The sequence below is a fragment of the Antechinus flavipes genome, chromosome 2 (assembly GCF_016432865.1).
Source record: "Antechinus flavipes isolate AdamAnt ecotype Samford, QLD, Australia chromosome 2, AdamAnt_v2, whole genome shotgun sequence".
Taxonomy (NCBI): Eukaryota; Metazoa; Chordata; class Mammalia; order Dasyuromorphia; family Dasyuridae; genus Antechinus; species Antechinus flavipes.
The window spans coordinates 524296963-524315721 of record NC_067399.1 but is presented as its reverse complement, the minus strand read 5'-3'; the positions used below and the strand labels follow the sequence as shown (position 1 = coordinate 524315721).

Here is an 18759-nt window from a genome sequence, read left to right as displayed (position 1 = left end):
CCCACTCTTTGTGCAAGTCCTGATGTGTTGTATAGGAAATGACGATTTTGGTGGGTGGAGGCAGGGGAGTGGAAAAGGAAGCTGCTTGCTTTTTGCCATTGCAATGACTTTTCTGTTTGTTTCTCTTCTTCTTTTTGCTGAGGCAGTTGGGGTTAAGTGACTAGCCCATGGTCACACAACCAGGAATTATTAAGTGTCTGAGGCTGGATTTGAACTCAGGTCCTCCTGACTTCAGGGCTGGTGCTCTACCCACTGAGCCACCTCCTCCCCTTCCTTTTCCACTCCCCTGCCTCCACCCACCAAAATCGTCATTTCCTATACAACACATCAGGACTTGCACAAAGAGTGGGCGGGGTCATTCTTTCTCCAAGCTTATATATTAATAGAGTATGGTCCAATTACTATTTAGCCTCATGTGCTTGGGACCTCAGTGCATCAACTCAAGCCTCAGCCCATTACAATATACCTTTATCTTCTTTCACCAAAATTTCCCCTAAGATATAAAATATTTAATTAGGAGAAACATAACTTAATCCATATCAGCAATATGAGAAGAGACACTGAAACATCAAAATCACCCATTTTACAGTTTTCAGTTCCATGTACGATGGTGACATAAAAGGTTGTAGAGGAATCTTACATATAGGGCACAATTTTAGGAAGGGCAGCATTGAATGATGATCATCAAATCCCAAGGTGTGTACTTAGGGGAGAATAAATAAATGCCTTCATCTAGTGCAGTACTACACAAAAACAAACATCTAGAAGACTTCAGGCATTCTTGGGAACAGTAGGTCAGTAGGCCCAGTTTGCCAATGCTCTGGCTGGGTATGCCTCAAGGGGCCTGATTCTTGTATTGTTCTGGTAGGGAATCTATATAGGAATTTGAAACTTATAGAACTCTTGTCAGGGAAGCTGCAGGAGGAACAAAAACCTGATAAAGGATAAAGGATGCTTTGGTGGGACTTGATGGCCAATGCTCTATGAATAACCTCTAGGGGCCTGAAGACTCTCACCCCCTATAATCTGTGGCATACCAGAGGAGGTAGGAACTCAGGAAATCGCCATCAGAACCAAATAAGGCCTCACCACACCATCCAGAAGTGTTACAGAGGGTAGATCCTATCCATGGCAGAAATTCCCATAATTAGGGACTGAATATGGAGCTACGAGTAAACAGAAAAAGAAACCAAATACTGGTTTAGATAAATGGAAGTAGTGAAAATTAGTTGCTGAAATCTCAGGGAATGTCATTTAATTAGTCATAAAATCCAATTTAAAAATTTCCTTTTCTTGTGATACCTACCAAATGAAATTCTTCCAAGGAAATAATACCTTTGCATTAACCTACAATTAATGCTGAGCTATCAACATGTTTCAGAGGAAGGGTGGTGGTGTTGTTTTTTTCATCAGTCTCAATTTCAACTCTGAGCCATCTGGTTAGATCTTTAATTCAAATATGTGCTAGTCCAAAGCTTTTAACTCCTGTTGTTCTCTTCCCAATTTTCAGGAAAGTCTTTGATGAAACAGAGTGTTGCATTGAACCGGATTTAGCTGATGCTTGCTCAAAACATTTTAAAAGCTTTCTACTGGTTAACAAATAGACATCTAGTTTCAGAGCTCTTTTATCTGTCAAGACTCTTTAATATGCAAGAATAATTTTTTTTGATCATTTGTCTCTTTTCTGATCTTTTATTCAGTAGCTTATCCATTATTTCTTGTCTCTAGTTATTGTGAAAAATAAATACTTTGAAAAAAAAAAGAAACCAAATACAAGGACAATAAGCGTGATGAATTTATATGTAATTAAAAGTTCTTGAGGAAAGAATTATAAGGGGGATAAATAGCTTATAACATTAGATTGAAACCCTCATCCAAATAGCTGATTCCCTTAAAATTAGAATGGAATAAACAAAAGTTAGTAACTCTAGGAGACAATAAGAAGTATTAGAAAAAAATCAAAAAAGGGAGGAAAAAATAGAAGATAATAGGTTTCTAATGTCAAAACCAACTGATCTGGAAAACAGGTCAAAGGAAGGAATTAAGAACCATCAGACTCACTGAAAACCATGACCAAACCAAAAATTTCAAGACACTATATTTCAATAAATAATAAATGAAAATTGCCATAATTTATTAGGGTCAGCTAGGTGGCACATTGGATAGAGCACACGGCCTGGAGTCTGGAGGAGTCAAATTTGGTCTCAGATACTCATTAGCTGTGTAACCCCAGGCAATTCACTTAACTCTGTTGGCCTCAGTAATATGAGGTGGAGAAGAAAATAGCAAAACTTGCTAGTTTATTTGCTAAGAAAGCCTCACAGAGTCACACAGGACTGGATTTATTATTAGAAACAGAAGGCAAAATGAAAATAGAAAAAAATTCACTGATCATCTCTTAAAAACAAACCAAAAAAAGTCTCCCAAATTTAAAAATGCCCAGCAATGTCACAGTTAAAAGAAAATGTAAATAGCCAGAATTTTTAAATACCAAAGAACTATAGTCAGGATCAAATAACTGTTGATAGCAACTAAAAGAGGTGAAAATCTTTGAGTAAGATACTTCAAAAACAAAAGATTGTAAGCAAAAAGTTTACAATCAAAAGTATAAGGCAGAATTTAATCCTATGTTTTGTTTTGGAAGGTAATTAGGGTTAAGTGACTTGCCCAAGAACACATAGCTAGTAAGTGTTAAGTGACTGAGTGAGATTTGAACTCAGATTCTCCTGACTCTAGGGCTCGAGCTCTATTCATTGTGCCATCTAGCTGCCCCATGAGTTTAATTGTAGAGGGGAAAAAATGGACTGCTAATAGAAAATCTTTTCCATATATTCCTGGTAAAATCAGAGCTAAGTAGATACTTTTAAAAAGTAAAGATAGGAGTCAATAGAAATAAAGAGACTAAGAGGCATATGTTTTAAGAAGTTACTGTGTTCCTTCAGAATCCTGATGCTTTCAAAGATCAAAAATGACATTAAATAAGGAAATTGGGGATGGTTTTTGTTTGATAGTCCTAAGAGAGGAAAGAAAGGGGAAGGATAAAGGGAATACACTAGAAAGAAATAAGAAAGAACTTACTTTTCCTTATAATTAGGGCAAAATGTAATAAAGGAAAATTTGGCTCACATGCATGTATTCATCCACTTTTTGGTATAGAATTATATTAAGCTCATTGGGAATATGGATAGGAACAGAAAAGGGCAAGGGGAGATTTAAGGGAAAAAAGAGTTGGGGGGAAAAATCATCACAAATAGATTATAAAGGAGTTATTGAAAGAAAGAAAATATAAGAAGAGATAAACATCTGGATGAGATAAAGAGGATAGTCCAGTGGAATTGTAAAGAGCTGAAACTCTGAATAAGTGCACTTGAATCAGACAACCAAACACTTAAGGCTAATTACCTATTGGACAATAACTCTATTAGCATCTTTGGAATTTCTCTTCTCATAGTTAATGCTAGCTCAATGTTTGGGGTTAAAAGAATTGTAAGGAGGGATTAGGGGGTGTGGATAAGAGAAGCCAGACTCACTTTTGAGGAGGACAATGAGAAGGAAGGTTGGTAGAGAGTTTATGGCAGTTTTGTCCATCTCCTTCACTTCTCCCTCTAAAGACCAAGGATTTTTGCTTATCCTGACTCCGCCTGATTCTTAGGCCTCCAGGGGGCTAACCCAGACTTCAAATGGAAGACCATTTTTGTTATAGATAATATTAATCAAATTCTGTTTTTACACCTTCTTTGTAAATATGAGACAGGGGCAAAAAGAAGGGTAAGTATCACAGAATATGATGGAGGGAAATATATAGCAATCATGTACCTTGAATATAAAAGGTATGAACTCACCCATAGTATGGAAGAAGAGAGCAGAATTGAATAGAAAGCAGAACTCAGTAATGTAACATAAAGATTCATAAAACATAATGTATAAATAAATAAAGGATTGAAACAGAATTATATTATTCTTCAGATGAAATCACAAAAGTATGGACAGCAATTGTGATCTCAGATAAAGAAAAGGAGAACATAGAAAGAAAAACAAGGAAACTTTATTATGCTCAAAGATAGCATAGACAATGAATAGTATTGATATGAAATAATCAGAGTTTGGGTATACTTTGTATATCATACTTGACATAGCATCTAAGTACTTAGAAGAAATGTTAATCAAATAACATGGAAATAGAAAACTATAATTGTGACCTTTTAAAAAATGAAACAAGAAAGAAATTAAGGACCAGAATAGAATTTTAAAATGCTATGCTACAGATGCATCATGATTATGGAATTAAAAATTGTTTTTGGCACCTTTACAACAATTGACTATTTGGTAGGGCATAAAAACTTCATAAGCAAATACAGAATATTAAATATGCTCTTAATGACCATAATACAATGAGAGTACTAATCAATAAAGGGCCTTTAAAGAAAGAAATTAAGCTTAATGGATACTAAATAATCTAATCCTTAAGAATTGATAGGTCAGAGAATAAATCATAGAATCAATAAATAACTTCATCAAAGAGAAAAATAACAATGAAACCATATAGCAAAACTTTTGGAGAGTAATCAAAAGTAGTCCCTGGGGACAAATTTATATCTCTTAAAGAACTTGAATCATCAGATCAATTGAGTATGCAAAGAAGGAAGGAAAGAATTAAAACGAAAGACTATAAATCAGAAAACCCATAATAAATACAAAATAGAAATTCTGAAAATTCAAAGAAGACAATAAAATAAAGTAGGAAAAAATTAAATTGGTAAATAAAACTAAAAGCTACTTAAAAATTAATAAGCCATTAGGGATTTTGACTTTAGGGACTTAGAAGAAAAACAAATTGCCAGTACCAAAAAATAAGAAAAAGAATTTATTTCTAATTAAAAGAAATAAAAGAATCTATTGGAAGCTATTTTGCCAATTATATAACCACAAAATTAATAAATGGAATAAATGATTTATGAGAAATATAACATACTTAGATTAATAGGAGAAATGTAGAATTTAAATTAATCTTTGAAAAATATTATGAAAAAATCCATAACTGAACTCTCAAAGGAATTAACAGCAAGACTAAATGGATAGATGCATTCTATCAAACATTCAAAAGACAATTAGTTCCAATAATTGATAAACTGTAAAAATAAGAAAATAAGGGGTCTTCCTATGTATCTTCTGTAACTCAAACATAATCTTCCTACCTAAACTAGAGAAAATTAAAGCAGAGAAAGAAAACCAATATTGCTAGTGAATATGGACACAAGAAATGTTATCCAAAAAACTACAATAAAATATTTAAGTGATTATACATGATGATCAGGGTGGATAAAAAAAAAATGAGAAATAGGGATAAATGAACATTTCCTTAATATGGTTAATAATGTTTATCTAAGATCAAGAGTTTAACATTACATATAATGAAACTGGAATCCTCTTATATAAGATCAGGAATAAGGCAAGGTTGTTTATTATTACTATTATTTGATCTAACTGTTTACTTTTAGCAAGAAAAAGAGATGGAGGGAATAAGAATGGGTAAAGAGAAAAGAAAGGATCACCTTTTATAGATTATATGATGGTCTACTTAGAGAATCCTAGAGATTTTAACAAAAAGTTAATTGAAACTTAAAACTTAAGATAATTATCAATGTATAAAATAAAACCACATAATTTGACTTCATGTATAATACCATCAAAACTCAATAGAAAAGAAATTAAATGAATATAATGACATAACAGTTTTTACAGAAATATAGACTTAATGACTGGAGAGACATGGTTAGATTGGACTAATATAATAGAAATGATAAGAGACTAAGAGTCTTTAACTTGAAGCTCATAAAATTTTTTTTGATAACTATTTTAATAAATAGGTTTCCTTTATATCCTGTGCATTTTATTTTATGAATTTTAAAACATTCCAAGAATGGAGTTTGCAGACTGCCAAACAATCCATGACACAAAAAAGGTTAAAAACCTTTGACTCAAACAAATTTACTTAAGTACTATACTAACTACAAAAGGGTTACTCCATAAAACTTGAAAAAATATCAGTAAATTCATTTGGAGAGGGAGGAAAAGGCCAAGAAGCTGAAAGGAAATAAATTAGAAATGAATATGGAAGAAAACCTATTGGATCTATGGATAAATGGAGAATTCCTGACAGAACAAGAGAAAGGTCCACAGGAAATAAAATTAACCATTTTGATTTCACAAAATTTTTAAAATTTGTTCAAGAAAAACCAATATGGCTATGATTATAAGAGAAGCAGATAAATCTTTCCAACAAGTTTCTCTGATAAAAGTTTTATCTTAAAAGGAAGAAAGTCTATACATGGTCTAAAGAAGGAAATGCAATACTTCTATTTCATATCATCATGCCTTTTTGGAAACAGGCTCTTCCAAGTGGGAATTGCTACTTTTACTCATTTACTTATTCTTTCATTCATTCTACCTTATTTTTCTTTATTCTCTCAGATCCTGTTTAGAAAGTATTAATGGGATACTTGGTTCCCAAAAGCTAATTTTATTTCTATTTAGAGACAAATCAGAATCAGGTTAAGTTGGACATTTAGGCATAGTAACTGGGACAAAATGTGGGGGCTTTAGCCCAAGAGGGATACAGGGGCATAGAAATAGACTAAAGGCTAAAGATACTAACAAAATGAGATGAATTCTGGGACTATAGAAAGTAGTACTGTTGTAAAAGGAAGATGAGTGACAGTTCTAGAAGATTTCCCTGTTTTCCTAAGAAGATATCTTCTTTCCTCGTGGAAAGGGAACTTTTGGTAGTGGAAAGGGTCGGGCCACCAGGCCCTGATTATTGTATATGTAATTGTAAGGGATGTAAGGAATTGCCTTTTTTTCTGATTAAAAAAAAGTTACATTTTAGCTGCTTGAGTGGTAAGGAGAGCTTGTCTATGAGGGGAAAAAAATGGAGATCAAGTATTTTCCCCATGAAAGTTGCAAAGAAATCTGTTATCTGAAACTATTGATATTCTGCTAGCAAAAAAACATGTATTTTCATCTGCAAAATGAATGCTATAATTACCTATGTAGTAACTTACAGAAAGTAGAATCTAGGAACTCTTTTACTGCTTTCAGATGTCTACTTTTCCAAGGAAAAACCAGACTTAGAACTATTTTTTTACTCTATTTCAGAAAAGAGGTGATGATTTTGAAACTGTTTCCTTCTGGTTATCAAACACATGCCGATTTTTGCACTGTTTGAAGCAATACAGTGGAGAAGAGGTGAGAATACCTTTCCCTAATATTTAAAAAGAAGCAAATTAAGTGTTTTACCTGTACACATTTAGAAGGCAAAATTCAATATGATTTGGAACATTAAAGATTATTGTTTAATATCCACTTCACATGTACAATAAGCCTTTGTATAATCTCTTCACTTCCATAATGTATATTCAGAGGCAACATGGCAGATGCAATGAACTCCCCATGACACATCTGAAATCTGAAGAAAGGTAATGCAACAATCTTTAGGAGGGCCAGAATTAAGAACAACACCTTTTTGACTATTGATTTGATTCATATTTGCATTGAGCCTATTTGTAGTTGGATATATTACTTATTTGGTTTTTCTCAAGAGAATTTATTTCAACAAACATTTAAGTGTCTACTAGTTCCCTGGTACTAGAAACAAAGGCATGTATGAAAATAGTCTCTTCCTTTAGAGTAGTAAAGGGCATACTTTCCTAAGTTTGGAACTTGTCCCTTTATATGGACAAGAAGTTTCAGAATATTGTGTAGTGCCCTGAGTGTACAATACTAGAATCTGTAGGAGAGATATTTAGAGAATATTAGAATCCATTCTTAGGAGCCTATGATGTGCAGTACCTTGTACTAGTCAATTGGCAAAGATTCAAAGTTTAGTTGAGATGGTCCTTGCACCAGTGAGTGTGAAGGGATGGGTGACCAGAGTCTGGTAAACTCAGCCTGTTATAGAAAAAGCTCATAGTTTTCTGTAGAAAGCTATGGACTAAAAGGAACTAAAGTATACAAATGTAAAAGTGACAGATAAACAGGGGCTCTGTGGTTTAAAGAAGATTACAGCAAAGGAAAAAAAAAAACTACAAATATATTACTTCATTTATTTAGACATCCCATTGAAATAATTGAGTGGATAGTGAAAAGTGAAAAGAAGTGAAATATAGATCACTAATAGTATGAAGTAAACAGAGCAGAAAAACACAAAGAAAAGTAGAAGCTACCCAAAGTTTATTGAAACCAGCGTGAACTCATCCATCAATGCCAATTGTTAAATTTTCAGTATGAGCATCTCCAGGGGTCCTCAAACTTTTTAAATAGGGGGCCAGTTCACTATTCCTCAGACTGTTGGAGGGCCAGACTATAGTAAAAACAAAAACTTTGTTTTGTGGGCCTTTAAAAAAAGAAACTTCATAGCCCTGGGTAAAGGGGATAAATGTCCTCAGCTACTGCATCTGATCCATGGGCCGTAGTTTGAGGACTTTACAAATGTGACAGATTAAATCTAAAAACATTTCTTCACATACATTTTCCCTTAGAGATCCTGTTGCTAAACATTTACTAGCACACTTCTGCCTGCCTCTCTTTTTCTAGAATCCCATTTAAATAAGTACTATCAAAATATCAATTTTTTCCTTAAGGAGGCTTTTTCCATGTCAAAACCACATGCATCTCAACTTGCCCAATATAGATGTAATTATGTCTGATAAATGAAAAACCTGAATAATGATCACCATAAATCTCTTTCTTTTCAGAAGCTTGACAATGAATGTAGTATCTTTTTGGTCCCATTACTAATAGTTCATGAAGATTAGTGCTCAAGGCCTTTGATATTCTAGTGTAGAGTAGTGAAGCTGAAATTTTTATTAACAAGTTTGTGTCTGTTAGGTCTTGGTATTTTTCGCATATCCCTACCCTACACCTCAATTTTTTTTATTTTCATTTATTTTGCTAGGTAGGAAAAGGTGACAAAGAGCCTCAACTGGCAGATTAACAAATTTAGATTTGATCCAGTAGGCAGGAAGTATCAGAAAAATGACATCTCGGAGGTAGTTTTGAGAGAAATTATTTTAACAAACAACTACAAGCAGGAGAGATTGAAACAGAAATGGCCCCAGTGCCAGAAAAACAGTTAAAATGCTGTTGTGGTCATCTGGGTCTTCATGGGAAGACTTTGACCTACAATGATAGCCACAAAAATAAAAAGGAAATGGAAGAGAGTAGAATTATACTTTTTTACCAAACAAAGGATATTGTACCAAACATGAGAAGAGGAAAATTTCATTTTGCTTTTTGAAAATCAATCTTGCCTTACAATTTAGGGATTTATGAAGCACAATACACCTCGCCAGAATGAACACTGCCTCACCAACTTTGACTTGGCTGAGTACCGACAGGTGCTGAGTGACTTGGCAATTCAGATCTACCAGCAGCTTGTTCGAGTATTAGAGAACATTCTTCAGCCAATGATTGGTAAGTCTAAAAGGATAATGAAATATTATGACTAAGAATATCGTTACCAGGCTACTGTTTTGTGAGAATACTGTGTTGGAAGTAAGCTCTATCTGTTGTAGCACTTAACAATAAATAAGTAGTACAGATCCACCATTCTCCGCCCACCCCCGATATTCTTACTTAACTGCAGATCACTTCCTATGACAAATAACCTCTTAAAATATATCAGCAGTTGGCAACCTGAGTATTCATCCAGGTATTTATAAGCCCCAGAATTCTTCTGGAAGCTGATTTCTCTACAAATTTAATTATTAGACTGCACATAGATTAGAATAAGGGTTTTTGTCATTAAATTCACTGACAAGCATTTTTGGATCTGAATCTAATCAAAAAATTATTGACTAATTTAGATCATTGGTGTCCAAATTAAAAGATATGGGTTCCTGCAGCTACATATAGATTTAGAAACCATAAATTAACATTGTTATTTTTATTTGCCTTATTAAATATTTCTAAATTACATTTTGATCTAGTTCAAAAGTCCATAAGGCTGCCTGGCACCTACAGATAATGAGTTTGACACCTCTGACCTAGAGAACATGAGTTTTGAAATTAAGGTGGATACCTGTGGTTCTCATAACCATGGTTAACTGGTAACTTGTTTTAGTCACCATATCCCTATGTTTGTTATAAGTTACCATGGGTTGTAGATTTAGAGCTGGAAGAGGCCTTAGTAAGATTCATCCCCTCATTCCACAGGTAAAGTCAAAACCACTTATCTAATGTTTCACAGTCACAAGTGGAGTCAAGATTTGAACCCAGATCCTCTGATTCCATATCCAACATTCTTTCATTACACCATATTACTTGGTTTCCTTATGGCATATACTAAAAACTTCATTCTGTATGTTAGTTTAAAATCAACCTAACCAAAGATTAAGATGTACTTTGTAAAAATGTTGGAGGCTAGACACACACACACACACACACACACACACACACACACACAGACTTCCCAAAATAAACATTTATTAAGCCTGTCCTATGTCGTAGAGGTAGCAAGGTGGTGCCATAGTGCACAGAGCACTGGGCCTGAAGTCGGAAGGACTCATCTTCCTAAGTTCAAATCCAGCCTGAAACATTTACTAGCCCTGTTAGCCTAGCGATCACTTTCATCCTTGGAAGAAGGAAATGACAAACCCCTCTAGCACCTTGCCAAGAAAACTCCATGGGCAGTATGAGATCTGCGGAGTCACAGTCAGAGGCACCCGTGCTTGGTGCTGAAATGGATGGAACAATCCCTACTAAAGAAGCTTACGTTCTAAAGGGAGATGCAAGTACACATATAAGGACAAACAATGAGAATATAAGAATAAATACAAAGTAATTAAATACAGAGTAGACTGGGAGAGGAGCTCTGGCAGTTTGGGGAGTCAGGAAGCGTTTTGTATAGAAGACTGTGCTTCAGTTGCCTCTTGAAGGAAGAGTAAGGGTTTGGGGAAAGCCCAAGGTGTGAAAATCCTGAGATGAGAGAGAGAGTGTTGTCTCTGAGGGTCAGCCTTGAGAGTGGAGGAGAGGGAGCGGCCGACCTTGGGCCGACCTTGGGCCTGGAAAGCGGGCTGGGAAGCAGGGTGAAGGGCAGTGGGGTGGCAGGGCAGATAGAGTGCTAGGCCTGCAGTCACGCCACCTCATCTTCCTGAGCCCAGATCTAGCCCCAGACAGCTACCACTTGGGGCAGGACATTTAACCCTTTTACAACTTTTTTAAGAAAGAAAAGAAGGCTAAACAGAGAATTTTAAATGTGATCCTACAGATAATAGGGAGATGTTAGGTGGTCCTTGAAAAGGGAGGAGGGGAGCGACATGGTCAAATTATTCTGTGCTTGGATCAGCAAGTCCCAGGTTCCTGCCTGTTGTTTAGGGGCGGTTTTGACTTCTCTGAGTTTTAGGAGTTGGGTTTGATGGCTCCTTTTGCGGGCCTTCTTACTCTAAATGGGAGATCCTGTAATCGGCATTTATGGAAGATCCCCTGGGGCAGCACTATGGAAGCTGGGTGGAGGTGAGGCCCACAGGCCCCTCGGCCTCCCCAGCAGCTGTTTTTTTTTTGTTTGTTTGTTTGTTTGTTTGTTTGTTTGTTTGTTTGTTTTTATTTAATAATAACTTTATATTGACAGAATCCATGCCAGGGTAATCTTTTTACAACATTATCCCTTGCACTCGCTTATGTTCCGATTTTCCCCCTCCCTCCCTCCATCCCCTCCCCCAGATGGCAAGCAGTCCTATATATGTTAAATATGTTGCAGTATATCCTAGATACAATATATGTTTACAGAACCGAATAGTTCTCTTGTTGCACAGGGAGAATTGGATTCAGAAGGTAAAAATAACTCGGGAAGAAAATCACAAATGCAAATAGTTCACATTCATTTCCCAGTGTTCTTTCTTTGGGTGTAGCTGTTTCTGTCCATCATTTATCAATTGAAACTTGAGTCTTTGTCAAAGAAAACCACTTCCATCAGAATACATCCTCATACAATATCGTTGTTGAAGTGTATAATGATCTCCTGGTTCTGCTCATTTCATTTAGCATCAGTTCATGTAGGTCTCTCCAAGCCTCTCTGTATTCATCCTGCTGGTCATTCCTTACAGAACAATAATATTCCATAACATTCATATACCACAATTTATCGAGCCATTCTCCAATTGATGGGCATCCATTCATTTTCCAGCTTCTAGCCACTACAAACAAGGCTGCCACAAACATTTTGGCACATACAGGTCCCTTTCCCTTCTTTAGTATCTCTTTGGGGCATAAGCCCAATAGAAACACTGCTGGATCAAAAGATCTGCACAGTTGGATAACTTTTGGGGCATAGTTCCAAATTGCTCTCCAGAATGGTTGGATTCGTTCACAACTCCACCAACAATGCATCAGTGTCCCAGTTTTCCCCCATCCCCTCCAACATTCATCATTATTTTTTCCTGTCATCTTAGCCAATCTGACAGGTGTGTAGTGGTATCTCAGAGTTGTCTTAATTTGCATTTCTCTGATCAATAATGATTTGGAGCACTCTTTCATGTGAGTGGTAATAGTTTCAGTTTCATCCTCTGAAAATTGTCTGTTCATATCCTTTGACCATTTATCAGTTGGAGAATGGCTTGGTTTCTTATAACCCAGCAGCTGTTGCAACAGCCCGGCATGGGCCTGCAGATGAGGCCGCACCAGGGGAAGGCCGCAGTGTCAGTGGGACGCGCAGGGCAGGCCAGGGCCATTGTGGGTGGTGAGAGCGAGCCAGAGACAGGGAGGCCAGCTCCGGGCTCAGGTGGGGGCCTTCCACAGTGTGGAAAGGAGACAGCACGGCATGATTTAAACTAATATCCTTGGCTATTGGAGCAGCAGCAGATCTCCCTAGGGTCTTGGCCACCAGCGGCAGCACTATGAGCTTTGGAGAGCCTTGGAAATAATTGAAGGCCGTGTGACTTATAACAGGTCTGTAAGGGGCCAGGGCAGGGTGAGCACGGTGACTTAGCAGACCATCTCCTGTGGAGCCGCCGAGGGTCTCCCTCTCTCGCTGTACCACGGCCTCTGTGGCTGTGAGAGGGCACGCTGCCTGATGACCCCCCTCTCCCCCACAGTGCTCCTTTTCTGTACTCCTCTGCTGGTGTCCTTTTGCCTGTGGGTGGGCACGTGTGCAGCCTTGGGCTGGATGGAAGTGTGGGCTCAGTACTGGAGGGAAACTAGAAACCTAGGAGAACACGAGGCAGGAAGAGCCAAGAGCCACAAGTCTCTCTGGGAGGAAGTCAGGAAGACTCTCTTGCTGGTTTCGTTGGGTCTCAGACACTTCCTAGTCATATGATCCTGGGGAAGTCACTCGCCCTGTTTGCCTGTTTCCTCACCTGCAAAATGAGCTGGAGAAGGAAATGGCAAAGCGCGCCAGTGTCTTCAGCAAGAAAACCCCACATGGGCTCATGAAGAGCTGGACACGACTGAAACAACGGAACAGCAGCCAACATGATACGCCTCAGCCTGCTGTGGGGGCCATTTCTAATCTCATGTTGGCCACGTTGAGCAAGTTTCCTGCAATACTTTCCCCATTTTCTTTCTTCTGTCTTAATTCTGTTTACTGTTCATGTTTTCTAGAGTAGCTCAGCAATTAACCAACTCTGGGCCCAAGGCTTATGGAGAGTATAAAGCACCTTCCTAAAGATCTCTTTAAACTTTGAAAAGAAAGTCCATATTAAAGACAAGGGAAAGTTTAAATCAGCCAGTTCTTCTCTTTTCTGTTTGTGCAAAAATAGCTTCATTGCCAATCAAGAAGTTTGCTTTTGACTTCTAAATAATCCCCAGTCTTGACTGCAGGTGCAAGCTGAGGAATTTTTTTTAAAAATCCAATTAGTGGGTAGTCCTTAAAGGCAGAAGGAAAAAGATTTTGAATTAATTATACCAAGCAAAATCGTCATCAAGGTTGCTCCCTAGTTCTCTGTTTCCTTTTTTATTTGACCTTTGTCCTCATTTTGACATCACTATAGCATTCAAAATAACCTACCAATACAATACAGTATTTTCTATTATGTACATTTGTTTTCCTTCATTAGTGAGAATGGGAATTAGGAAATAATGTCTAATTAAAGCTTTGTAATCTTCTTGAGGGTAGATGAAATTTTTGAAAAGATAAGCCATGCATAAATATATAACAAATCATTAAATTTTATTTGCATCTTTGACATTTCCCCAAAGTAATTGCTTTCAACTATGTAATAAGGAAAAATTCGAAGAGGGCTGTACTTTGAAGTTTCTATTCACATTTCCAAAGAGTCTCCTTTACTTTTTAAAGTTTTCATTTCCCCTCAAAAACTAAAGGTTGCAGGTAGCCACAAGCCTATCTCTGTTGGGCCTGGATCCCAAAGAAATCATAAAAAAGGGAAGAGGATCCACATGTGCAAAAATGTTTGCAGCAGCCCTTTTTATAGTGTCAAGAAATTGGAAACTGAGTGGATGCCCATCCAGTTGGGGAATGTCTGAATAAGTTATGGTCTATGAATGTTATAGAATATTATTGTTCTGTAAGAAATGATCAGCAGGATGAATACAGTCAGACCTGGAGAGACTTACATGAATTGATGCTAAGTGCAGTGATAGAACCAAGAGACCATGGTACATAGGAACAGTAAGATTATACAATGATCAATTCTAATGGACATGACTCTCTTCAACAATGAGGTGATTCAGGCCAGTTCCAATGGTCTTGTGATGAAGAGAGCCATCTGCACCCAGAGAGGACTATGGAAACTAAGTGTGGATCACAACATAGCATTTTCACGTTGTTGTTTGATTGCATTTTGTTTTCTTTCTCATTTTCTTTTTGATCTGATTTTTCTTGTGTAGCATGATAATTGTGGAAATAGGTTTAGAAGAATTGCATATGTTTAATATATGTTGGATTACTTGCCATCTGGAGAAGGGGGTAGGGGGAAGGGAAGGAAAAAATTTGGAGCACAAGGTTTTGCAAGGGTGAATGTTGAAAATTATGCATATATTTTGAAAATAAAAAGCTTTAATTAAGAAAAACTTTTAAAAAAACAACTAAAGGCTGTACACTATTCCTCTGAAATTCATTAATTCTATCAACATTTATGTTTGAGGGTGGAGGAAGTTTATCTTTTAGTCTGTATATCAAAGCAAGTATACAGTGGTAACAATTTGTATAGGCTTTTTTTATTGAGAGCTTACCATGAATTTTCTCTCTGAAATATAATCTAGTAGGGCTCTCATTGCCAGAAATTGTGAGATTTAATACAAAAAAGTATTGTTAATAATACCTACATAGTACTTTCTCTTTGACGTAGGTAGTATAAGTAGGTTCAGAGGTCAGAGTACTGGGCCAGAGTCAAAAATATCTGAGTTCAAATCCATCCTCAGATACTTACTAACTACATAAGCCACTTTAACTGTTTGCCTTAATCCACTGAAGAAAGGAAGTGGCAAAGCAATGTATTATATTTGCCAAGAAAACATCCTATGGAGTCATGAAGAGTTAAACACTTTTGAACCAGCAACAACAGAGTACCATCATCTACCATCTTGAAGCTTAGGGATATTGTGTCAGCAAATATTAGAAGTTTGATTCCAATTTAGAGACCTCCCCTGACTCTAGGTCTGCTGTGCTTTTCACCTTTCCATAATAACTCTTCCTATATAACTGAAATGGAAGACTTTAGGGAGAGATGCCTGGGAAGTTAGGAAGAGGTTACAGATACGAAAAACCTCAGGAAGTATTTACTATGGTAGAAAGTCTTTTTTCAAAGGAATTTCAAGTCACTCTCCCTAAATACTAAGATATGCTTCATACTAAGACTAAGAAACACTTTATAGAAATGGTGTCTTATCAAGTCGCCACTAGAAGACCACATTTGAGCTAGGAAATCTTGGAAAGGGAGAGATTCTACAAGTCTGTGAATTGAGAGTAGATTATGGTTTTAATAAGCAACTATCTTTTTTCACACCCATCAAAAAACTTTGGGATATGAGGCAGAAGTTGGCCTAAACTTTAAAATAAAGTTTCACTTAATTTATTTGCTTTGCTGATTCAGATAAAATTTATTTTTTTTTACAGTAATAGCACACAGCTTATCTACTTAGCCACCCCTCTTTTAAAAAGGCTCTTAGACTAAATCATCAAGATTTTAAGACTTCAGGAAAATATCTGCACCAAAATAAAAACTCCTCTCTTTTAAAATTCTGTGCCTCTGCTTCTCTTGTATTTGAGATCATTATAATAGCATTCTAGACCTCTTACTATGCATAAACACTATACCAAGTGCTTTACAAATATTATCTCATTTGGTCCTCATAACATCCTTAAGAGATACATTATCTTGAAATTTGGATCTTTGGCTTTGGCAGCAAAATGTCCTAGCAGATTATACTTAACAAGTCCTCATTTCATAAGCCTTTCTTTGAAAATAGGAGTATAAATAAATAATTCATATAGTATGAAAATATAGATTGATCACATGGGGAAAATTTTAGGTCAGATTTATTATGTAATCATTTATGAAGTACCTATTATGTGCTAGACACTAGAGAAACAAAGATAAAAATTAAAACAAACAAATACATGATATTTTTGAAATACACAAGTAGACAAATTATTTTCCACCAAAATATCAACTTATCTCAACCAGATAATTACTTTGTAAAAGAATTTAATATTGATAAGAGTAATTTGTGGACACCAGCATTAGACTAAAGAGAAAAGAATAGGATTGAGTTTTGGGAGAGGGAAAGATATACATGGATAGAAAGTTGAAAAAAGAACCAGAGATTGCAACTTTTGGAAAAAATTCATTAGAAAAGGTAAAACAACAGTAGAACTAGATGATCTTAGAATTTGAATGTACCTTAGAGGTCATCTTCCTGTGGATAGAGTGATGGATCTTTAGTGGAATCTTTCCTGACATTTCCCACTCTGTAATTCTGGACTTTCTTAGTTTCCTCATTTGTAAAATCAGGATAATAATAGCACCCATCTCCCAGGGTGGTTGTAAGGATCAAATGAAATGAAATCTGTAGAGCACTTCCCAAACTCTAAAGCACTATATAACTGGTAGCTATTATGATAATTCTTATGGTCACTTCTTTATTTAGTGTTCCTATCTAGAAGCCCCAGTATGTGAAACACTTTTTCCTGTAATGAAGCACATTTTACATGTAATGTCTTAGGTTTTTTTCCCATCATAAGCAAGTTTCTTTAACTTGTCTTTTATTTTAACATTTAAATCTTGCAGTTTGTCCTTTGCCAGTTATTGTGGTTCTGTTCTTACCCCAAACCAGTTTCTGGCATGTTGGAGCATGAAACCATCCAGGGAGTGTCAGGAGTGAAGCCCACTGGACTACGAAAGAGAACCTCCAGTATTGCAGACGAAGGCACCTATACATTGGATTCCATCCTTCGGCAACTTAACGCCTTCCATTCAGTTATGTGTCAGCATGGGATGGATCCAGAATTGATCAAGCAAGTGGTTAAACAGATGTTCTACATTGTGGGTGCCATTACTTTGAATAATCTTCTCTTAAGAAAGGATATGTGCTCTTGGAGCAAAGGCATGCAGATCAGGTGAGCAAATGCCAGGTCTTGTCTCCTTTGAAATCCATCTCCCGAAGGGAAGAGGGGGGCAGGAAAGTACCTTCTCTTGGACTTTTCACTAACCTACCCTGATCAGCAGATAATTAGTAACATATTTAGAACTTCAGACTAATAACATTAATTCAGAAGAAATGTTGAGGCCAAAAAAAACAAGGAAGGAATGGAGGTTCAATCTCTTTACATTCCTAGTCAGCCTGTATTTTTTTTTACCCATTCTTTGATTTCACAAGGTCTCATTGATTATAAACATTCACTGTGCTTTGCTAGTCTCCTTAGTAGAAAGACTTTCTCCATTAAGGAAATGAGCACACTTTGTGGGAATTGGGAGTGTTAAAAGATGAGAGCATGGTGCTTTTTTTTTTTTTTAACCAGCTAAGATATTGAAAATTCTGTTGCCAAATGTTGACATACAACATTATGTATTTTTGAGAAGGAAAAATGTGGGCGATCAATCATGAGAACAGGAAACAACCAAGCGATAGCCTACATATTCCATTAGATTCTTCCCTGTAGCAGGTGAAGACAAGGAAGGCCTCCAATGCCTTAAGTGAACCTTCTATGGCAGAGTATAAAGGTTTGGACAAGAGTCACTCAGGATGGGTAGGCAGTGGGAATAGTATCCGTAGGGTATCAGTACAGAGCATTGGAGTATAAGATTGGAGGCTTCTATGCTATTAAATATGTACTGGGAAAGTTCATGTTCTTTTATATATGCATACTTTTACATCTCTGTGCTGAAAAATAAACCAAACACACAATTACTAATATATGCAAAACTATCTCAGTCCCTGATTATTTCACTATTTTTCTATGTATCATATTTATATATTATACACAGAGGCACCTTCAGTGCCAGGACTAAGACTTCATCTTTTAGCCTTGATCAAGTGCCTTCTGGGCATACCTTCTAATATGGGTAATGATTTAAATAAAAACTGTAGTACTTATAATATGGGTGATTACAAAATTTAAATATTCATTTTTCTTAATATTAATCCTTATATTAACTTTAAATCCCATGTTAACTTTGTTGGCTTCCTCCCGAAACCCCTGAGGTGCTTGGCTAGCTCTGCTTGTTTATGGAACTTCTAATTCCCTCCTATTGTGCTTTCTTTAGGTGCAATGCCCTCTACTCCACGGTCTTTCTGAGCGCCTGGCAG

General features: G+C 36.4%; 1 protein-coding gene across 1 annotated transcript in view; it reads left to right on the top strand.

Moving 5' to 3' along the window:
- The window catches only part of MYO5A (myosin VA), a 214556-nt gene that overhangs the window by 186845 nt on the left and 8952 nt on the right, over nt 1-18759 (top strand). The window contains exons 36-38 of the mRNA XM_051980670.1: nt 7156-7245; nt 9321-9471; nt 17287-17569. Of these exons, the coding sequence (XP_051836630.1) occupies nt 7156-7245; nt 9321-9471; nt 17287-17569 (524 nt within the window). The remainder of the gene's footprint in view (nt 1-7155; nt 7246-9320; nt 9472-17286; nt 17570-18759) is intronic.